General features: G+C 45.6%; 1 protein-coding gene across 2 annotated transcripts in view; it reads left to right on the top strand.

Moving 5' to 3' along the window:
• The window catches only part of LOC139053093 (probable G-protein coupled receptor CG31760), a 180,405-nt gene that overhangs the window by 149,354 nt on the left and 6,611 nt on the right, over positions 1–24,440 (top strand). For both annotated transcript variants that reach the window (XM_070530256.1, XM_070530249.1), the window contains 4 exons: positions 2,610–2,824; positions 4,107–4,245; positions 6,555–6,660; positions 10,478–10,621. In XM_070530256.1, the coding sequence (XP_070386357.1) occupies positions 2,610–2,824; positions 4,107–4,245; positions 6,555–6,660; positions 10,478–10,621 (604 nt within the window). The remainder of the gene's footprint in view (positions 1–2,609; positions 2,825–4,106; positions 4,246–6,554; positions 6,661–10,477; positions 10,622–24,440) is intronic.

Raw genomic sequence — 24,440 nt, 5'->3', positions numbered from 1 at the left:
GAGTTGCAGGGAACGTCCTTCGGAGTATGGTGATGCTTCCGCCGATGAAAAAGTCCTGTTAAAGTTTAAGAAATTGAACCATGGGGTTTTACGTGCCAAAACCATGGTCTGATTATGAGACACGCGGTAGTGGGGGGCTCCGGATTAATTTTGACTACCTGGGGTTTCTTAACGTGCACCTAAATCTAATAACGCGGGTGTTTTTACCCCCATTGAAAGGTGGCCGCCGAGGCCGGGATTTGATCCCGCGACCTCGTGCTTATTAGCGCAACACCAAAACCACTAAGCTATCACGACGGTTCCTATTCAAGATTTTGTGGTTCAGTGACGTCAGCCACAAGTTGCACCAAGTCTTAACAGTGCCAAAATCATTTTGCAATGATCGCTTATCACTACTAGTAAAGATTGGGCGATATATGACACAATCGTCTGTCAAAACAAAAGAACGAATGTTGGAAGAGAGTTTATTGGGTAAATCAGTAATTTATATATGAGGGAGAGAAGGGGCCCCAGTAGTGTGCCTTGGGGCACTCGAAAAAGAACAGGGCTTCTAGATGAGAAGTGGTTGTTATCATTCACAAACTGCTGTCTATTGGTCAAGAAATACGTATCCAATCTAAAACAAGAAGATTAAGCTGTAAGCGAAAATTGTTAGAAGAAGCTGGTGATGCGGAACTTTGTCAAACGCCTTTTCGAGAGGCGTTTGACAAAGAGGGCATCAACTGGGATGTTTTAATTAAAGTTCGAGTTTCTGTCATTTAGCAATACTGGAAATAGGTATTTATGGAAGCCATGCTGGTTAGGGTGAAAGAAATCGACAGATGTTAGAAATGTAGCAATGTGGGAGTAAAGTACATGTTCTAATAGTTTCGAACAGACGCCGGTTAGAGAACTTGGGTGGTAACTACTACATAATGATAAAGAACGTTTCTTCGGGACTAACATAATCTTACCTGCGGAAAAGCACTGCTGAACTGCTGAAAAGCACGACACAAGGTCTCGCTTGTAACATATTTGGTATTTCTTAAGACTTTGGAATTGATACCATCGGTGCCAGATGAAAAATTAAAGAATCAATACATTTCCTAATGCCGTTAAAACTGAAGGTGATTGCGGGTATGGTATGGCGACTTAAACATGGAAATTCATGGAGTTTACCATCGGGTTCATTAGTGAACGCGGAAGAGAAAGCATATTTAAGCATTTCGGTGATTTCATGAATAGCAATATGATTATTTTTCTCGTCACACAGTGCTAGTGGTTGAGGAGGCTTTGCATTTAAATTGTTCCAAACCTTTAATATATATGATACATTTAATAATTATTTAAAATATCTAAATATTTCAAATTTATTTCAAGATGCACTTAACACTTTCACGCATAGGTGAACCAAAGTCTGATCTCCAGAAGCTTGGGAGTAGGCTATATAACCACACTTGCGTCATGACGGGCTTTCTGCATGTTCTTTCCTTTTTTTTTGTTCTCACTCATCTCTTGTCAGTTATGTCGTTGCTCGCGCTCGCAAGGGAATGCGGTGCACGTGTACGACTGTACAGCGTTCTGCTCACCCCTACAAACGCTTTCGGGAGCACGCAACCAACATGGCAGTCGGGCACTCTGGGACGTGCACTCGTCACGAGCGACCTGGTATGTTCAGGGAACTGCGCTGCCTAGCCAAATCAGTATACGTGCTTCAGATTGGGTCTGGGTGTCGGTCTCTGACCCTCGTATTCTCAAGAACGCCTCGACCTGACGCCCACGGCTCGTTAGGGCGGTGAAACAAAGTAAAATTTACTTTGTTTCCCCGTGCTACCACACCGTAATAAGTATGGACTGACTAGTCCAGCAAGAAAGTAGTGTCGACGCTCTTTCTCGACTGCGCCGAGTGCAGCACATCGCCGCTCCTCGAATGAAATATCAACCGCGCTGCAAAAACGCTTCTCGTGTGCTCGGGAGCCGTGGCTCCCGAGCACACAAATCTTGCACGTTTTTTTCTGTTTTCGAAACATAAATAGTTTGCATGGCCGTTCGTTTGCCTCACTTTACCTTTACGCGGTCCTCGATATGTTCCCTTACTTTGGCACATGCTTGTTCCCGTCTGCTTTTTTTTTATTGTTTCAGCCGTCACGATATTAACGACGCTAATAAGCCCCGCGCTCTAGATCGTCCCTTCGCGCAATGCTCCGCCTCGAGTTAAGAAGGTGGCTGGCAGCACCGCCCTTCGACTGAAGCGATCACTGCACTTCAATGACGCTTCTCGGGAATGTCTGAAAGAAAATTTTGCAACAAGTTCTTCTCTGTTTCAGCTCAAATGCGCAGGAGTGGGGGTGACTTTCTCGAGCGACTCCGAGTGATAAGAATCACCGAGGAATGTTATTGAAGCGCATTGTCTTTATTAGTCGAGGAGGTGGGCTGTGCTGCCGCTCGATGGAGTCGAGGAACAGCCTTGAGTCGAGGCCTGTATGAGAATACGAGTTTACCCTGTTGCCGGACACTGCCCTTCAGCACAGCAGCAACCTGTCATTGTCACCTGTCATTACCGGCACTCTTACTGGCTTTTCCCTGTACATGTTCTCTGTAGTTTACACTGGGCCTATTTTGCGTTGCAGGGTGTCGCTGACGTACCGCGTCAAGTCAGCGCACAAGCTGAAGCTGACAGATAAGCAGCTGTTGCAGTGGCTGTTTCCAATACTGCTGGAGATGGCGATCTACCTGGGGACTTGGACCATTTCTTCTCCACCCGATGGCATCTATCTTAAAGACTGGCATGGGCTCAAGTTTAAGCAGTGCGAATACAACTGGTGGGATCACACCATGGCCATTGGTGAGTCTTGTCCAGCGTGCCCATTTTCTTTCTCAGGGTAGCTTTTTCCGCATGCTAGGCTGCCTTATCGATAGGGCCGTAAATATTTTCTTACACGCTTGGAATAAGTGGTCAGCTGTATACAACTCAGTATAAACAATGTTTGAAAACTTTAGTTCCAGGAAGTCATCAAAACCCATTACAACTCATTGGCGACGCCAACGAGAGTCCAAGACGTAGTCGATTCTTAGCTAGTGTTGGTGTTTTTTTTTTTAGCTCAGAAGAATTTACGGTAAGACACACTGAAATGTAGAAAACACGCAGCCCTCCATCGTGCAACTACTTCGACAATGTCTCGGCAAGCGTTTCCTGCGACACACTGAGGCTCTTGTTGAGCGGCACATCTGCCTTCAGTGTGCACTCCAACAGAAATATAAAACACTAACTCATATTAAGGTTGCCTATCTTGCTGGCATAAAAACTCCGACCTCTTACACTTCAAGAAAAGATAGAGCTATCTCCTCTCTCTCTTTTTATTTCTATACCCTTTCCCCCGTGCAGGGTAGCAAACTGGACGTGCGTCTGGTTAGCATACCTCTCTTTCCTCTGTTATATTTCTCTCTCTCGCTCCACACTTCAAGAAAAGTTTGCACCATTGGGGCTTATGCTTGCCCACAAAAAGTTATTGTAATCACTTTTCCGTGCGTTCAGTCTAACGCTGCATCTCAGGTATTTTCAGGTCGCCAACGGAATGTGTGTATCAGCGTGACGCAGCATTCTTCATAGGAAAGTATCTAGCACCGAGTTTTAAAGAAAATGAACGCAAGCAAGACAGGTGATAATTATTTTTAGGGGACGAGGTAGGCAGCAATTGGTGCAGACTTAATTTAGAGCACATTGCATACATACATGCTTTATTAGTTTTTTTCTTGTTGAAGTGAAAACAAATTATTATCTAACTGCGCGGACGAAATCCTCACGAACAACGATTGTCTTGTTATGCCTTATCTCAACCGACTAAACAAGAAGACATGTTGAAGTGGGCTTTTATGTGCCGCTGTACTTATCTGATGATTCACGGACACGGGCTCTTAGCACCTTTTTCTCCCTTCAAACTTCATTGTCCATGTCAGGGTCATCGCTTACCGACGGCCTTTGTAAATTAATCATTATCCGTCAAACCCCACAGTTTTTTTTTCCAGGGTCGCAATCGAAGCGTCTTTCGCACATTCAAGGAGACACCGTGACGTCGTCCAGCGAGCTCGCTCTGATAAGCGTGCCTCCGTTTCCTGTCCTCTCGCAGGGGAGTTCCTCTTCCTTTTGTGGGGCATCAGGGTCTGCTACAACGTGCGCAACGCCGAGTCCTTTTTCAACGAGGCGAAGCACATCAGCTGGGCAATCTACAACATTACCATAGTCAACCTCATCATGATGCTGATTCAGTAAGTAGCCTTGACGTTACTGTCCCCCTCTTTTACTTTCCCTAGATGATTCGGGGGGAGGGGGGGGGGGCGACCGGCGCCCGATAAGAGCGGCGTGCTGCCCTTGTTGATCTGCGCCGGATTCTTCGCTGCGTCGGCGGGTGCCTTTGTACGTGCAGCATTCCCCCTCCCTGTTGTGGCGTCGCACCTTGAGCGCTACGTGAGGAGCGCGTTGCGTGCGCCACACATTGACCGCTCCGACATTCTCATCGGCCTTTGCCGGAATCGGCGCCAATTTACTTGCCGATTCACTCTATCATTCTAGCTCCCACATCGCGCGCCGACAAAAATCGGCAACAACGCCCGCGGCGATGCCACCTGGTACTGCTTATCTGGGCGCCGAATGGGAAGGGGCGCCATGGGGTGCTGGAGGTTGTCGTCTGACACGGCCGTAGACCTCCTGGGCGGAAGGAGGGCGGAAAGCCTCCGGTGATTTCGCAAACTCCTGCGTGCCTTACTTTGCAGACACTGTTCGTGGCTCATTACGAGAAATCTACGAAAGTGGCGTTGTTGTTAATAGAGGCGGCGGCGGTGGTGGGGAGTCGCCGTCCGACATGCGTATTCATTGTGCCGAGAACAGAAACGCGGAAGTTGACTCTCCGAGGCCGATTACATTCTTACTTGCGAGCGCAATCGCACCGCTTATCCTGTTACTGATCTCACAGCTGCACGCAATTAAAGAATATGCGTGGCTCACGTACCAAGAACCTGTGTTATCTGGCTCGTGTACACGCAATGAACGCGTAATATTTCTTCGTGGTGTGTGGTTGCTCGGTACGTACCTGAGACGTTGTATTATTGAGAAAATAGAATGTAGGAAATACAGTTTACTCTTAGGCTGCCTAAAAATAAAACGTTATTTTATAGATGATCGACTAACGATGGCTATGAAATGCTACACCCAGCATTATCATTAAATGACGCTGCGGCTGCTCAGTAGTGGTTTCATGACTGACAGTAAACAATGGGCTATAGCTTTCCTGAGAGAGTAACCATTTCTAACGGCGACGAGAGCGTTGCGAGAAGTGTCCGTATTATAGGTATGTTGGGTTGTTTATGTGCTGCTGGTGCCCCATTAGAGCGCACGCAGTAGTTTCGCAGCACGTCTAATGGACATCATACCGAAGCCTACAGCTGGGCCTGGCGCCCAACGCCTGAAGACCCAGTGAACTGCGTAAAGTATTCTGCTCCGGCATCTATAGCGGACATTCACCACCAGTTGTGGCTCTAACAACGAACAAGGGCTACTCGAGGAAGCATGCTAAGAGCTGCCAAGCTACAAACAGATCGGGCAGACATTTATAGGCTTTGGCTCATAGACGATAAGATCGTTCAGCCACTACTGCCGTATCTGCATGAGGAGGGCGTCCATGCCTGTATTTAAATAACCGCTTATGCTGCCAGGGAAGCTTCATAAAACGGATGTTTCTAGAAAACATCATTGCGGCTAGTGTAGCAAAAAAAAAAAGAAACTATTTCCTTCGAAATGTCACGTGATTTGCCCACGGGCTATGGGCGGGGCGGCGAGGTGGTGGGGCTGGTAGGAACTTGTTTGTTTATTGTCACCGGGTGCCAATAGTGTGCCAATTGCCAGTTTAAACGAATAATTTGCTTTTTTGTATAGTTTGCATATAAACTTTATCTGTCATATAAATGCTGCTTGCGTTCTTGTCATTCATCAGGAGTCTGGTTTCCAGTGAGATATATATGCATGTCAAGAAAAGTTGCGTCTTGTCTACCACCCTTAAGTAGCTTTGCAGTTGAGACGTCGTCGCATGCATTGCATGTTCACTTTATTAACATTAGCCGACGGCGCGTTCATTAAACACCATTTGTCTTGAGCGCACGTATAGAACCGCGAAACATTTGAAACTGCGATGGCTGACACGGCAACGGACGTTGCCGCAACGCTCTGCGTGAGTGGAGCGCAAGCATCGGTCATCGCAGATTCACCATGCAAGACATGGCGGCTCAGATAACGTGGTGTTGTCCAATCGGTAATATGCATCTCGTAGCTTTTTCCACAGTAACAACGCTTTTAGTCGTAACAACAGCACAAAATAGCCCTGATCAATGTTGATTTTTTTGTTTCACAATATTTCGACGTGATTTCAGAAATACCGAAATGAGATGTTCTCTATATATACTCCCGTCGCACTAAAAAAATAATGTTTAATTGTATTTTGTGCTTTGAAGTGAGCTCGACAGAAGCAAGGATGCACAAGCCATGTCTAAGAAACTTATCTTTTTTGCCATTTGTTCATTTCCAGCTTGGTGATTCTGCCGAGCGCGAGCCCCGATGTGAAGTACCTGTTCGGATTTATCCGAACGCAGCTGAGTACCACTGTTACTGTCATCCTAATCTTCGGACCAAAGGTAAGCGCGTTCTGGCTTTGTATTTATAGCTAAAACCAGGAAACTTTCAATAAAATCAAGCAAGGCAACCTAATGTGGGCCAACCAGAACGTTTGTCTGGCATACATTAATACGTTCTCACTGCAGTTTTGATCGTCGGCAGATGGTACAACAGTTAGGTGTGTGTGTGTGTGTGTGTGTGTGTGTGTGTGTGGGGGGGGGGGGGGTGCGCCAACACGTGAGTCGAGCGTGTTGATTTCTGCTTGGCCTGCAGTGGTATGAGGACCGCTAATGTAGTTTCATTGTTGACAGCGCAGGAGCGCGCACCCAGTACCGGCCTTGGCAAGGAAATTTATTTATTTATTTATTTATTTATTTATTTATTTATTTATTTATTTATTTATTTAATTATTTAATGTTTCCTGCAGCGCCAACGAGGCATTATCGGAGGGCGGAACATGGTACATATCGGAATTGACTAAGAAAGCAAGCATAGAGCAAATGAAAGAAAACACTTGAAAAATCAGTGAAAAGGCAAAGTCGCACTCGGAAAGCAATGCGCGTAGCATGCCCTCGGAATGGCAATCAGTAAACGTTTTAGGCAGATTGTTCGATCTGATGACATGTGGGAAAAAACGAGTATTTAAACTCTTTGGTGCGGCACTGCATAAAAACTGAAATCAAACGATATGCTAGAAGGGTGCCCAATACATTCTTAAAAAGACACAATAGAGACAATTTAGACTCGTGAAATATTCTTTGAAAACTCAATTTCATCCAGTCTGTAGAAAATTATGATTAGCATTCACGAAAATGAAGGCCAAGCTCTCCGTTTTCCAATTTAATCCAGAAATTTCTGCGTCAGTATTTGTGTGCGATGTCGATAATGTGAAAACCTTTTCTCGTATTTGGGTCACCCTTTGGCACAGGAAATGTTCTCGAAACTTGACAAGCTGAGTCCTTGTTTCCTTCAGAATGCAAGGTAATGCTTATTTATTATAAAAGCCTAATTTAGGAATACAGCTGAACTTAGTTCACTTTTTAGTGCCTCTCACAGACAACAGAAAATACTGAGTTGAGGATGATGATGGTTTTCGCCAGTGCTTGCGATGTCAAACAAAATGACTATGTGTGACATGTTTTTCAGAGGAAATACTCTCGGCACAGTAGTCCATATCATTTTGTTTAACGTTTAAAGGCCTATTATTTTTTCCACACATCATTTTTTTTTTCACTACGTGGAACGATAATCATCAGGTTGCTTTCTTCTTGAGGGGAAGGAGTGAACATTTATTTTGTGTGAAAGCGAATCGTCTCTCTTTGTTCAGTGACTGCTCACATAAGCATTTACCGTATTTTCAGTGAAATCTGCAATACTTCAGGCTTGAGTTAACGATTATATAAATTTTGTTTCTTCCTCTTGTGTGGAGGGTATTGCATCGCAAGCAAAGCTTTAATTCAAGGTATGAGGGTGTTCTTTCGTAAAAGACATGAAGCCGTACGTGTCGATAGCGTGTCTCAATCAATGTCACCAAATGTGCAGCGAAAAGAATTAGGAGGGAGGAGGGATGTTGTAGCATCGTTGCCACATCATCCTCATAGAAAATGCCAAATGAGGGAGTGGAAGCGGATTGGGACAACCTGTCGTTCAAGCTGGATCTTAGTTTCGTAGTTAAAAGGAAGTAAACATGGCTGTCTCGTTCTCGCCGTATGCTGGCGATGGCTGCCTCCTTTCACCCAATAATTTTTCAAAAAATATAGAGACAATGCGTACACTAATATGCAGCACCCTTTGCTACATATTAGCGGAATATGCGTTTCTTTGGGAGGAGAAAATTCGCTAAAACGAAACTAGCATAAAGAAGGCTGAATACACGAAATTAAATTAGATACTTTATTGGCATTACTTTTTACATGGAACTCGGAGTATTTTATTTGGATAGTTCTCGCACGCTACTTTAGGTGATATTTATTTTGAGTTCCTCTTAAGCATATCCAAGACAGCACTCTTGCACTAAAAGCGCATGTGCTGGTGTACCTGTGGTGTTGTGCAAAATTCACGTTCGTACTACCGTACTTCTCGGTAGGTATGATTAAATGGGCGCAAAAGCATTTAAAGCCTGAGCGAAAGTAACACATGCTATGCCTCGCAGATGTAAGCTCTAAGGCGCGAACGATTGAAATAATTGAAACTAAAAAATAACCTTACTGAAGGACAAGAAAAAGCAAACCAAAAACAAAGTAAGGTGGAGGACGCACAGGAGCACTTCATGGCTGACCAATTTTACGAAAGCCTGCGAGGTGGAGGAAGGTTCACGAGAGGGAACAACTCTCATGCAAAACGGATTTGCCTTGTTCAGTTTCCCCACGTTTCGACCTGTCGAGTAATTCGGCCTCGCGCTGCAATCTGTACTTTTTTTTTTTCTGGGGGGGGGGGGGGTTACGTGCCAGGACCACGACCTGATTATGAGGTGATTATGAGGCCCGTCGTAGTGGATGACTCCGGAAATCTGGACCACCTGGTGTTCTTTAACGTGCGCCTAAACCTAAGTACACGGGTGTTTTCGCATTTCGCCCCTATCGAAATGCGGCCGCCGTGGCCAGGATTCGACCTTGTGCTTAGCAGCCCAATACCATGCCACTACACAACTACAGCAGGTGCGCGGCAGTCTGCTAGCCACCTCGTTAGCTCATATGGTTTGCGTTGGCCCTGGATTCGATCTCCGGACCAGGAAGAATTTTTCTTCAACTGCAAAGCTTCCTTTCTGAGAAATCCACAGGAGTTTTCTTGCAGTTTCGTGTTACAGTTGGGTGGATGACTATTTTCTTTTTCAGGAGCGTTTTAGTGCAAGTCAAAAAAAGAAGAAAAAAAAAAGCTATTTCCGTTCAAACGCATGCACTGCTGTGAGAACTTTGGCATGTAGAAGCCCTGACTGTGTTATTCCATGTTCACAGTGGATCTAAACGTGTGAATTGTACGCTGTTAACGCTGCCCAAATTATTTCTTTGACCTTGTATTTACTTTTAATTTTCTTATCATGGCAGCGTGCGTACGATGCTGTCTTGGCGAACTTAAGAGAAAAGGGGCAGCTGGCATTGCGCCATGTGGTCGGAAAATCCCCAAAGCACATTTAATAAAGACTAAAGAAACACTACTTATCGTGACAGAAGACTAGATCTCACATGAGGACGTCATTGTAGGGCTATATCTTGTGTTTGATTAAACGGAACGACAGCAGCACAATCATATTTGTACTAATAGAGACCACGACGCATAACAATCGCTGACGTTGCCATTTTACTTCAACAGATAATTAGTCTGGTTTCCCTTATCGTCGGATTTATTCAAAGTCAACATCCTGCGGCATGCAGTCTGCTTGCTGGCGGAACGCAGGGTGGTAACAGCTGTTTAGTTAAACTGTTTGCAAACTCTACTCTTCTGGATTAGCGCAAGCATTCTGCTTCACGCGAGTAACGCTATCGGAGCTTGCTAATGTCTGCGTTCTTTCTTACTTTCTCACATATCCTTATATGGCAGCAATTTGCATTTGTCGCACATAAGCTCCCTCATCGGCTGAACGTGTATGGCTGACAGTTCTGCACTGCCTCCAAAGCGGGCTTGTGGTCGGTCGGTGGCGAGTGTGAGTGCTCTTAGCGTCAGGAAAACGCTCATGCGTTTCTCCTGCCGTTAACCTAAGTTTCTCCCAAATGTCCAAACTTTGGATTAACGTTACGCAGTAGCGATCTCGGAGGTATATGCCTTCGCGCGGTGTGGCTGAAAGCCCTGTGCGACACTGTGAACGTCTCTTACGACCACGTGTGTGCCTTCTCGTTGCAGTTCTATCGTGTGATCAAGGGACAAGGCGACATGTGGGACAACAGGGCTCGTGCCAGGGGCGTCACCGCTTCTTTTTCGCTCAATGGGGTCGGGCTCATGCACGAGGAGACTGTGGACCTCTATCAAGAAAATGAGGAGCTCAAGGTAAATAAACCCACTGTACGCACAGAGCCTCGAGAGATAGCACTGCAGCATTGCGCATCGCATCAAATTCGCGGGCATGCGCAAATATGTGCGATGGAACCTCGAGAAAACGTTGCTCTTTCGATTAGTAGAGAAAATCTCTCTCCGGCGGCGTCAGATCATCGGCCGAAACGAGGGCTCGACTAAAATAACTACAAGCACAAATCATGAGCATCAGCATATCCCTCTGAATGCAGTGGGCCCTCGACGAAATTGTTTATATCGCGAAGAAATGTGGTCGTTCTCATTAGTTTACTAACTGGTGGAACAACTTACTAACCGCGCCCAACGATTTGAAAGAAACAATGGTGTGAATAATGGTGTGAACATCTGTGTGTGTGTCTGCCACACAGATGCCCAAACCAATGTCATTCCTAGTTCCAAACAGATGTACTTCTCTCTAGCAGCCCTTCTCATAAGGAGTGACAATGATGGGTGTGTTTAACAAAAGCTACAAGTAAGAAGAGCGCTAGAACCGCTCGTGCTTGTGCCGGGGCCGCTGCTACCATTGATGTGCCAAGTCAAGCAAATATACTCCGCGACAAAGTCGTAACTGCTTGAGAAAAGCAATGCGTATTTTATGGGGAGGCAAGTAATCGTCGTTTTAGGGCGAGGCCATTCAGAAAGGAAGCAGCAGTACAACTCTTCCTTGAAAATATAAGAAAGCCTGAGATTTGGAATATTCCCTGCAATATTCCAGCAGAATCCGTTGATTCTCATACAAATTTTTTAAGTTCGCAAACACTGGTTGCGACCCTCGCTGGTGTGGGAATCACCGCGTCAGCAACTGCTTGCCACTACTTTTGCTTTCTCGTGTTATTTTATCTTCTCATCTCGCACCTGCTGTCTTCTATCCATCATCTTTGACGCGTCTTGAATAATATTGCCGCATAAACTTATGAGTGTGGACTCGATTATTATTTTTGTTTTCACCAGCGGCTCCTAAATTTTAGCCAGAGTAAGAGGCCGTGTATCACTGCCACCAGTATGGGTTATATGAGACGAAAGCACCTACTATTTGCAGCATGAAGCTTGTCGCCACCGTGGCCAAGTCGACGAGACACTGGCTTTTGACGGACGAATTTCCTGTTGAAGTTGCCCGCCATCAAGCTTATTTTTCTCCTTATCGTATTTTCTCCCCAATTTTGTTTTCTTCCATTTCTGCCAAAATTCTAGTCCTTCCTTTCCTAAATTAGGATTGTTTGAATAATTATTTTCCCCATCAGTTACGCTATTTACTGACAGGAGGTAACAGTGACTAAATATTTCTTTAACTTTTTTTTTTTCATTTAAGAAAGATGGGGTTGGTAGGGGGTTACATGGACAGTACAGGGCTTCTGGCTGGGTTCATGGCATGAATAGTGGTCATATGCGTAGTGCGTTGCAAGAGACGCTATATTACACAATTTCTCTTCAAATCTGCAAAGCAACAGTGTAGTTACTTGAACGGATAAAGAAAAATAAAATTGTTTCTTGTTTTTTCTTTTCCTCTTTTACACAGTCAAAATGCAACAGAACAAAACTTAAGGAAGGCGAAAGAAAAATCCTGTTTTCTTGCAGCGTCCGATGAGCACTCCTTCGTTTACGCAGGCTAAACTGGTCCAGCAACATTCATCGTTCGGCTTATATAAAAAGCACCACTTGATGTCTGGCACAGCGGGTGGGGTGATAAAAACTCAACTGGATCGTTATCGTCGCCCTGGTCGTGATACAATAAAGCGGAAGACAGAATGTACGTCATTATGACTCAGCGGTGGACTGGAGCAAGACGCTGAACAACATTCTTTCGCATGCTGACGTCACAGCGAGTGTACAGTGCTTCGAAGACTTTTGCGATACCACGCAGATTTGACGCTGTTTCTGAACGCTGTGGTTTCAAGAACACTTGAAATGGGTTTTGTGAGTCCACCATACAAATGTGCGGCAGACAAACGGTAGAGCCTTGCTACGGGGTGACGTCACTATGCGGAGGTGTCACTATTTGGCCATGCACATAAACGGGACCTACGTATCGTGTTGCGCAGTAATCAGTTGCACTGCGTTGGCGATCACGTAATTCTTTTCTTTATGGACGAGGAAGCGCACGAGGGGTATTGCTACCTGCAGGTAAATGTTACCTTGATAATATTACCAGCAGTTGCTTTGTCCGAGGGCTATTTGTCAACTGGGGTAGTACCTGAGCGCTCGCAGGTGTGGTGGAACAAGTACTGTTTTGCGTAGGCCCGGGAAATTGTAGAAAAGTTTGTGTAAAAGGCACAGACGTGAAATTTTGCGACGTGATGCTAATGTGAGAAACCGAAGGCTTGCTTTTACATCACTCACGCTATAGTGATAATCGTATCTAGAAACAATGAAACAAGCCGCTCTATTTTGAACGTAATTCTTCTAAGGCACCGGTAAAGGTATTTTGGTGAGGATTCCATAGTTATGATGCATAATCTAGCATAATCTAAATTCTGATGACAGTAAAACCAGACGAAGAATTCTATACATACCTGTACAGTGCCCAGAGCAGTCATGCAACCTGAATTGGAAGTAGTGATGAACAGTATACAGGGGCTTTTTCTATAACTAGCGATTAAGTTAAAAGGGCCTTGCAACACATGTCCCGGGGAAAAGCGGCAAGGTGGAATAACAATCATTTAATCAAGGATGGAGGAGCTACTATGCTTGAAAAGTTTGCGGCGCTTTATACGCAATGCCTCAGGACTTCAAGTGTACCACAGAGGTGGAAAATGCCAACATTATGCTAATTGATAAGAAAAAGGACATTAAAGAATAAAAAAATTATAGGCCCATTAACTTGCTCTCAGTATTGCAGAACATATTCTCCCAATAGTATCAGGGCAACTTGACTTCAATCAACCAAGAGAACAGGCTGGCTTCAGGAACGAATATTTCATTCCATTTCATTTTATTACCTTAAGCATCTCTGTAGGAAGTGTTACATAACGGATGGATATGCAGAAAACTTTTTAACAAAGGTAACGACATATTAATTCCGCGACAAGTAGTCTGTTACATTTTGAAGAAATATTGTCGGGCAGGTGATAGCAACAATGCTGTGGAAAAGGTCATTGCAATTGGATGCCGCGCGCGGAAGAAAGGAGGCGGAGAATGTACCAGTGCAGGTGCTTGGCCGGACGACTTTAAGGGCATGGACGGTACGATGAGATATGCGGGCTGGTGGGATGATAAAGCTTGGATGGTCACGGGTGCTGTAATAAAAGTTGGAACAGTGCTAGAGATGCGATGCAGTGACGAAGTGCGAGAGACAATAGAGATGACTCTGCTTTTAGGATGATACACTGTTATGATAAGAATAGGACGGATGAATAAATCGGACTGCTCGATTCTGCACTGCCTCGAGTGTACTTATAAAATGTACACCTGATGCGGGCATGAGATGGCAGCGGCGTACTCAAGTTTTGGTCTGGTAATGGGTTTGTAAGTCAACAACTATAAGTGTTCAGGCGCGTGACTTAAATGACGTTTTAGAAAGCCGAGTGTTGTTTTAGCAGACGCAACATGTTAGTGATATGTCCGCACCATGTTAGATCAAATGACAATGTTACTCCTAAGTACTTATATGTTTCGACACTCTCAATATTAACGTTACCGACAGCGTAAGGAAAAGATAAGGAGTACGACGACGCGAGAAGGTTCTTCTTTTCTTCCCTTAATCAAGAGCCTTACATGTCAGCAGCAGCACGCATATCTCATCGCACCATCCATCCACTTACAGTAGCGCGCCCACATGCTCGGACAATCACTTTCACTGCCTCCTTTTTCTTCCGTACCGCCACAGACTGGAATGGCCTTCCCTCCAACATCGCTAGTACCACTTGTTCATCTTCGTTTACAAAACTTGTAACCGACCATTTTGTTAAATGATTATTTCTCACGATGTTCTTGCTATTTTATAAAGACCCACCCCTTAAGCAATGCCCATACGGGGCATTACATAAGGGGTGTAAGGGGTACATTACATAAATCCCATATGGAGACGTATCACAACTGAAAAACAGTGGTTTCTCTGAATCGAAATATACTAGGACAGGAGCTGACGTTACCAACTGCTTCACTGTATTGAATGCATCTTCATGGTCTTTTCCCACACCTATTTTTTCTCGTTCATGAAAAGCGAATTCAGAGGGTGGAGGCGTCGAGAAATGTTTGGAAGAAAACGCCCGTAGAAATTCACAAGCCCCAAAAGATTTGGAGTTCCTTGACGTCACGGGGTGAAGGCGGTGAAGGATTGCAGATACCTTGTTGAAGGTTGGAGATAGCCCTTCTTTGCTTATGATGTGCCCTAAGTACTCCACGTGTGGTACAAAGAAGGGACACTTGTCGAATTTCAATTTGAGTCCAACATCACGAAGCCGAGAGAGAACAGCACTGTGGTTGCGAAAGTGCTCGGAATCATTCAGGCCAGTGACAAGAATGACATCAAAATATACAGCAACACGCTGCAGTCCTCGAAGAAGGTTCTCCATTTCTCTTGGAACAAGGCTGGTGCCGAAAGGAAGACGTGTATACTGGATAGCTCCATATGTGTGGAAATAGTGACATACTTCCTAGAGTCTTCATCAATAACTATTTGGTGGTAGGCATCCCTCAAATCCAGTTTGGTGAACTTTTCACCTCCTGACAGCATGGTCCAAAGGTCCTCGGTTCTCAGAATTTGGGGCTTTTTCAATGTGACCACTGGATTGACAGTAATCTTCAGATCTCCGCAAATTCCGACGTGGCCATCCTTCTTAGCCACTGGAACAAGAGGCGCAGCCCAAGCTGAAGAGGCAACTGGCTCTCGAATGCCCTCCCTCTGTAGACGTTGAAGCTTATGTGATAACCGATCCTCCACGGCAAAGGGCAGGGGATGTGGCTTGAAAACTTGGGTACTGTATCTTGGGGAACATGAATTGTGGCTTTTGGGCCCTTGAAAGTTCCAAGTTTCTGTTAAATACCTCAGCAAATGCTTGAATAACGTCCTTAACATCAGAAAGAGCATGAAAATCTGCTTCCCGGACAGCAATGTCACTGCCCAGTTCTCGAATCCAATTGCGACCAAGCAGTGTTGGTGAACCTTCCCTAGTCAGGAACAAAGGTAGGGCAGCTTTTCTGTCGCGGAACTGTACTGCGACATACGCTTTGCCTTGAACTTGTGTGAGTGCGCCCGAGAAGCTTTGTAGGAGTACATTCGATGGCATTACAGTCACCGACGCTAGTAGCTCCTGAAGACGTTTTTTTTTTTCAATGACAGAAATGCTCGCATAGGTGTCCAGCTCCATACGGAGCAGCTTGTCGCAGACGCTGACGGTCACGGTGAAGGGCGGTGAAGGCGCGACGTTTTGAGCTGACCACATGTCAAGCACATCGGTAGGTGCGTTGTTGTCAACTGTGCTGACTTGGTGCGTTCCACTTGAAGTTTTGCGAGCTGGAGGCGCGGAACGTGTAGTTTTGTAGACTTGCCCTTCCGCGATGAAGCGTGTTTTTTCTTCGAGTTGCACACTCGAGCATTAGATCCCTGCTTCCGGCAGTAGTTGCACGAAGTGCTGATGTGCTTGCATTTAGTCCTGAGGTATTGCTCCCCGCAGCGGTAGCATGAGACACGCCCCTTTGATGTCACAACCTTATGCCTAGGAAGCGCGAACTTTTGCTGGAACTGGCTGTTTTACCAGCATCTATCTTCCCAGCTTCCATGGCTAGTGCAGTCTTCACGGCGTCTTCGTGCGTAAGGTCTGCTTTCTCGAGCAGCCTCGTCTGCACGACTGTGTCCTTGACGCCGCGCACGATACGGTCCCTCAATATATTGCAAAGCTCAGTTCCGAAGTTGGAATATTCCGAGAGACTTTTGAGTGACGCCACGAAATTACTGACGGACTCGCTCTCCGCGCAAACGCGCGTGTTGAACCTAAAACACTGAACAACAGCAGATGGCTTGGGGCAGCAATGGTCAAGCAGAATGGAAAGAATTTCTTGCAAGGTTTTGTCTTGCTGCTGGGCGGGCTAACGAGATCGCACTAGAGAGCATACGTGTTCTGCTTACAACTGAAGAACACTGACTTCTTTTTTTCTGCTGCAATATTACGGGCGATGAAGAAAGCTTTAAGGCGCTGAACGCAGCGGGGCCACACATCTCCCTCTCCTTCGTCCAATGCTTCGAGGTTGCTGAACATTGTCATGACGAAGTTCTGTTGCGTCGAATTCACCAGACCAACGACGAACTCACGTGTGTAGAAGAGGGCGTGGAAAGACGGCGCACTTGAAGAAACTTCAATGAGAAACTTGAATACTTATTCCCTCGTCTCCACTTGTTACGGGTGTAGCCGAGCAGTTCGTAGAGGCGGACCGACTCTGCGGTTGCCGTCAACGGTTACACCCCGTGAACAGAAACCGACATGTACTGCAGCACGACCGTATACTCAGGATTGCGCTTGCAACTGATCCCGTGTTGTTTATTTTCCCCGTCTTTACTATACTGTCTAGTGTAAGTGGCGCCACGCAACGGACAGCCATCTAAAATGAACCCGTAACAACACTTTATCAAAAGCCTTCGCGAAATCTAAGATGACATCAGTTTGTTGATTGTGATCCAAATTTAGACGTAAATCATGAAGAAATTTAGCTAGCTGAGTTTCACAGGATAAACCTTTGCGAAAACCGTGCTGCGAAGAATTAAAGAAATTGTTCGAGACTAGGAAGTTCATGATTTGTTAATAAATTACATGTTTCATGATTTTACAGGGTATACTTGTTGAAGATATTGGACGATAATTCAACGGTGACTGTCTATTAGCTGGTTAACGGATCGGAATGACCTTTCCCACTTTTCAGTCATCAGGCATGTGACCTGTCGAAAGGGACTGAGAATACAAAAGACACAGGCAGTTTGCAAAAATATTCATAGTATTTCGTAAAAACTTCATAATACAATAAAAACAATAATTTCATCCAAGCCAGCTGACGGTGTGACCTTGAGAGGCTCAATCTAAGATAGTAGACCATTTGTGGAAAATACAATCTCGCGAATACTTAGTTAACTGGTGGTAGTTCTTTGTAAGGAAAAAAAGAATGTCACACTTATGAGTGAAAACATTTGCAAAAGCGATGTTAAATGCATTTGCACTTTCTGCGTCACGTACAACTTCATTCTATTCCTCGGCAACTGTAATTGTACGTTTGTGTTCCGGGTTCACCACGTGAAAAACTACTGCGAATTACGTGTTAACTCATTAGCAAGGTGATATCCATGTTCGCCTGTCTAACTACCTGACAAAATTTAACCTATTTCATCCGTACCAATTTAGGTTTAGATGAGGATATTCGACTAACCTGGCCCTCATTTACTTTACAGAAAAATGCAAACTAGAAATTGACATAGGTAACTTCGTTGGTTTTGTTTCTTTTTAAGTTTTTACTAAAGCTTTTGGGTGCACTTAATCGTGACAGTATTTTTTCTAAATTTGAGCAAAACGAGGACAAGGTGAAAGTGGGAGCCAATGTTTAGACAAGTTGACTTGTCTTCTTCAAGGCGACATATGCTTTCCTCATCACAGTATATATAGGTGGGGTAAGGCGGGTAGGTGCGGCAACGAGCGAAGGTGTGTTAGCGGCGAGGGTGTAGAATTGAGAATGAAGGAGTGCTGTGCACAAGGCCAGTGACACGGCCGTCTGTCAATCACGTGTCAACGGCCGTGTGTCAGCCGGCGTGTCAACGGCGTGCACAGCAGCTCTCGATTACCTGTTACGCTGGAGATCGCGGGCTATCGCGTCTCTGAAAGAGATAATAGAAAGAGCGGCAGAAACCGGTGCTCGCGAAAAAAAAATTAATAGAAAATATTCAAATGGAATAAATAAAGAAAGAAAAATAAAGAAAAGAAAGAAAAAACGGAAAGAAAGGGCAAAAACACACTAAGCAACCAAACTAAGTGTTGTTGCCTGTTGATGCCTGTTGGTTCTGTCTCGTTCGGAAAGACTTCTCCGATGCATGAGACAGGAAGCCGAGACCGTGAACTGTTTGGTTACCTCCCTCCAGACGTGAATAGTGAATTCGCAGTAAGCGCTGAAAGTTTTTTTTCATTTTCTAATTTTCTTTTTTTCTGCACACTTTTAAGTGCTGTTCAATTCCGCCGAAAACATATCGTGTCTAGCTAGGATTATACAGCCGTGCTCATGGCCGCTTGCATAACGGGAGACTCCAAAACCACGATGTTAGAACCATTGAGAAATGCTATGCCGTGCCACCGGCCGCGATCATCAAAACCCGTATACCGCGGATAATTCAAGCATGTTCTCAGGCATTTGAGATATACTAATGGCCTTAAACTGACTCTACCGACATGCCTTGTGCTGAATTCTTAATGAGAGCCCCCCCCCCTCCCCCCCCCCAAAAGGACATTGCAGCGCTAAAGGAAGAGAAAAAGTGATGAGAAGGTTTGGAGTAGCGCACAAACAATAAGAAATGAAGAACGTAACGTCAACAGTTGCAAAGCTTACATACAGATTTTCATCAAGTAAAAAAAAGTTGTAGTTTGCGTCCAGTTATTTCTTCTACATTTGCACTTATATTCGCTTTCGCGGGTTTCCGTTTGTGCTCCTGTAGACTACGAACACGTATTCGCAACTGTGAATGGACGTCGGTACGCCTGTAGGGTTTGCCTAGCCGAGTTCACGGCCATCTGCGCACGTGCGATTCCGGAACCACGAGGCCAGAACCGTTTAGAAATCTATCACGGATAAATCAAAAGTTTTTAGGCATGTAGGGCCCTCTGAGCTGTACTTGTCGGCGATAGCCTCACCGCCTTTTTTTTTTTTTACGATGGTGAGCTTGAAATTCACCTCCACCAGTGCACAACATCTGCAGGCTTGGAGTGACGCCTGTCACCGGCAAAAGATGCCGAGAGCGAATGGGGCTAAACAAATCCCGGTGCAACAAAATTAGGAAGGCCCGCTAAGCTTCAACAAGACACTCCCTCACCAGAACAGGAATTGGCCTCCCTGGTGCTGTATTCAGCCACTCCTTCCCCATATGACTCACTCAATTACCCAATGGCCCTCAGTCCCCAGCAGCTGCGGAGCACCCGACCAAGGTGGCGGTCAGACCTGCAACGCAGTAGAGGATGCTAAGAATCTCTGATTGCGGATAGGCCACCAATGGAAACTGACCCTTGCAACTACAACACCGGAAACCTCTCGAGTGAGGGTAGCTTAGCAGGGCTCTTTGATAAAATATCAGACATTGTTTGGGATATCATCGGCCTTAGCGAGATTAGAAGAACTGGTGAGGCTTATACACTGCTAAATAACGGACATGTTCTCTGGTATAGAGGTCTCCTAGATAAGAAGCAATACGGGGTAGGATTCCTAATCCATAAGGACACAGCGGGCAACATTGACAAATTCTACAGCATTAATGAGAGGGTAGCTGTAGTCGTAATCAAACTTAATAAGAGGTATAGAATAAAGGTAGTACAAGGCTACGCTCCAACATCGAGTCACGATGATGAGGAAGTAGGTCAGTTTTATGAAGATGTTGAATTAGCGATGAGAAAAGATCAAACTCAGTATACTGTAAAATGGGCGACTTCCATGTAAAAGTGGGGAAAAAGCAGGCTGATGAACAAGCAATTGGCAACCGCAACGTCAATTCTAGTAACGTTAGAGGAGAGATGCTGGTAAAATTCGCAGATAGAATAGATAGCAGATAGAATAGATAGACCTGTAACGCAGCAGAGGGTGCTAAGAATCTCTGGGTCAGGACAGGCCGCCAATGGAAAGCCGCCAAGGACGCCCGCACTTTAAAATTGGCATTACCACGGACGACTTCCATTCAGCAGGGATTACACCGGTTCTCCATACTTCATTATACTCCTCCAATATACGGTCATGAAAACTCTTATCAACGTTCCGCAATGCTTGGTACATCACACCATCTTCGCCTGGAGCAGCGCGGCGTTTCGAGAGGCTGAGCGCGTGTCGGAGCTCCTCAAGAGTAAAATCTGCGTCGTCCATCTGCAGGCAGGAGCATACGAAGCAGTTAGGGTACTCTGACTTGTAAAAGGAAAGAAGGTCGCCATTTGTGGTGTCACTGGATATAGGAGCGGCGAAAAGGTCTCCAAATGCCTCCGCTAAATCTTTTGGGGACTGGCAATTCGCTATGCACAATGCAGCTGTAGAATACTTGCAACTTTCGCTTGCAGTATGCGCCATACACTTCCAAAACCATTTCGAGTATGCCGCGAACTACATATGGCTGCCCAGCTCTTGCGACGATGCTGTTTTGTGTGCCGCCGCATGGCTGCATTAGTGCGGTTATACAGAGTCCAGTCAGTGCATCGTTTAGAGCACTGCGCCTGCCTATATGCGCGGCGTCGACGTGCGGGGGGCCGCAAGAGCTTAAGATCGAGGTTTGGTTTCCCGATACTTCTTCGTCGTCGTACTGTAGCTTGTCGCAAACACTCACTCATTCGTTTGAAGAGACTGTCTTGAGATGGTGCCCCTGAGATCAGCTGATGAAACTTCTCCCAGTTTGTACGGTCTGGCGGCCTGCTGTATGTGTTGGTGTTAATCAAATAGGTAGGTGTTCTGAGCCTCGCGGGTCAGCTTCGCAAAACCAAGCCAAACACACATCTCTCGGTTGATATCACAAGGTCCATTGAGGAGTGCTTCTTTCCTCTGACTATAGATGTAGGTGAATCATCATTCAGTACTTGCACCTCATTCTTAATAATAACGCTTTGATCTCTGCCCCACGTCTGTCTTGGAGACGGGAACACTATCGCGGATGGCGGGCAGTAAAATCTCCGCATAACAGAAAACGATGCACCCCACCGAAGGATTAAGCACTCAAGTAGTGAGGTATCTGAAACACATGCATGCCAGTTGTGTATGCTTGCCACCGTCGTAGTAACACCCATGAGACTCACAGCAACATCCAGCTATACACTCAAACTCATCATCATCACAGATGTCGTCCATGTCGAGAACCGTGAAATCCTAGTCAGAGCGTACGTATACTGACAGTTTTGAAGCATTGCACATATGCGCCGCGTCCACGCATCGAAAAGAGCCACAGGCTGGTTCCGCACTTCGAGTGTTACTGTGGACACCCACGAAGTCTGGCAGTCGATATTCGTCGTTTCTTATGTAAGGTTCCTCAAGTGCTATAACATCTGGTGCAGTCTTCATAGCGATGAGTCGAAGAACTAGATCAGCGTGCCGCGTTCGCAGCGACATGACATTCCATTGCAGCACGAAGGGGCGAGGCTCCTGACAAGTGTTAAGATTATTTCCGGTAAAACCTCCAGTGAAGGCCATCGAGGTCTTGAACGAGGACCTCCAAAAGTTGCTCTGCTGCTGACGCTGCTTGTGTCTGACGACCGGCGATTAGAGATCTGATGATGTTGAGAAACATCTTCAGAAGATTGACAAGTTGCATATCATCGTTGGCTGAGACCGATTTAGGTACTGTGTGCAATGTTCTACACTGTAGTCGTAGTCTTTGTAGAGACTTGTTCCGGCGATTTCCATGGCAGCGGTGGCCAGGATGACTCTGAGAGAGATGAAGTTCGCCCCCTCATTTTCGATGCGCTGTGTCTTTGTAATTCTTGGAACGCTCTGCTTTTTTTTTTGGGGGGGGGGGGCTGAGTCGAGGCACTTGCAGTCGCTGGACCTGCACTACGGCGACGCGAGCTTTCATCTCCTGCTGCCTTCTTTTTGGCTTTCTATTTTAGCACCTTTAATCCATAATTCAAAGAAGCACATCCTTTATCCGTTGCCAAATGTTCATCATTAAAGTGTGGGCACCGATAGGTCTGACTTTCACACGAATGTGTATGGTAATTTTCACAACATTTGGCACAGACAAGATCTCTGGTGCAAAAGCCCTGAATATTACCAATCTTAAGATATTTATGATATTCTAAGTGTCTTGCTATGCAAGGCCGAACAGAATAGCGTACAATTCCAGCCTTTATATGACTATCCAGCTTTTCACAGGCAAACAATATCTTCGTACGCTTTGACGAGCCCAGCCTCCAAACGCTAGTTATTTTCATGGTGGCTTGCAAACGACCACGCTCTTAAAAACGTTGTCTTTGAGTTCTAAGTCCGCATCAGATACGACACCTGCTATATGGCAACCCTGGGCTATGTGAGGCCGCGTGTGGACACCACAGATTTCAGACAAACCAAGCAGAGTTTGCACCATCTTCTGTTGACAAACCAAGCAGAGTTTGCATATCATCTGTTGTGTCAATGGCAATCACATTTTTCCTGGGGATTCACGGAAACCTCTTGGATTAGTGCCGGGGCAAGCTTGAAGAAATCATTCAGTTTCTGTCGGGAGATAGCATCGAGGCTGACCATCGTGTCGATGGGCATGAAAGCTACTGTCGTAGTCACGATGTTGCTGTATATGATAGTCGCTTCGCTTGAGGTCGATACCAGAGACGTCCGTCTTGAACCGCGCTGCTGCGGGTATGAAGGCATCCGTATCTTCTGATCTTGAGTCAGAAAGCTCATAGAATGGGTATATGACGCACTGTAACATAGTAAGTTTTATCGACCTTTACCTCTGGGCACACACACACAAAAAAGCATTTTGTTTACGATGAGAATAACCTGAAACTGAAATTAAATACAGATGGTTTCGTGATACGGGCATATACGTATGGTAAAGCGAAACCAAAGAAAGAATAGCTGCAACGCTTATGATTGAAAATAATTTCCTGTGTTCATTTCTTGCTGACGCGATCTGCGGTAGATCAGGATTCAGGAGCTATGGTGTTACGATGAGCACGAAGCCGAGGGAGGCATTCCCAGCTGCGACAGTGACATTCGGAGAGGGGAAAAATGGGAAGAAAAAAATACATGTAAGGTTTAGCGGCGAAAGTTAAAATATCCTATGTTTAGCTACTACCATTCCACTACGGCAGCCATCATCGACAGCCGTGTATCCGCAGGACCTAAAACCTTGTCAACTCAATTCTCTTCGGGCATACATCTAGGCTATAGATGTATAATTTGTTTATAGCCGTTCACTGTAGCAACATTTTTCGCGCTTGTGTGTTCATAACCAAAAGTATGTCTGTGCAAAATTGTAACTATACGGCGATGCTTCTCATCGGCCGGCTGCCTAAGTAATTGGCTGACACTCTGAATAACGAAACAAGAGACGTGGTGAGGTACCGTGCCACCATTTTCTCTTTGTGCACACGAGGTTTTGGATCCTCCCCGTAGAACCAATGGAAATTCGGCGTTGTTGTTTGCCGGGAATGGCGGCCAATTTCCGCAATGAGGATGCGTACGTAGCTTTGCTCACCAGTTTCGCAAGTGAACGGCAATGTGAATGAACAGCGAGCGCTGCTATAATAAATGATAGTGTCGTGACTTTAACATTGTAGACGCCCAGACGAACAATCTTATGGTGGCGGTATAGTTAAATTACGGGGTTTTACGTGCCAAAACCACTTTCTGATTATGAGGCACGCCGTAATGGAGGACTCCGGAAATTTCAACCACCTGGGGTTCTTTAACGTGAACCTAAATCTAAGTACACGGGTGTTTTCGCTTTTCGCCCCCATTGAAATGCGGCCGCCGTGGCCGGGATTCAATCCCGCGACCTCGTGCTCAGCAGCCTAACACCATAGCCACTGAGCAACCGCGGCGGGTAGTGGTTGCGGTATAGTTGTCGGCGTGTTGAAAACTGGCCGTATCCAAGAGCGTCTTTAACGTAATCAATGTAACGTTTAGTGGACGTTTTGGCGGGCATTAAGGG

The sequence above is a fragment of the Dermacentor albipictus genome, chromosome 1 (genome assembly GCF_038994185.2).
Source record: "Dermacentor albipictus isolate Rhodes 1998 colony chromosome 1, USDA_Dalb.pri_finalv2, whole genome shotgun sequence".
NCBI classification, from domain to species: Eukaryota; Metazoa; Arthropoda; class Arachnida; order Ixodida; family Ixodidae; genus Dermacentor; species Dermacentor albipictus.
Note: the sequence above shows the minus strand (reverse complement) of the source record. Positions and strands in the feature narration are given on the sequence as shown.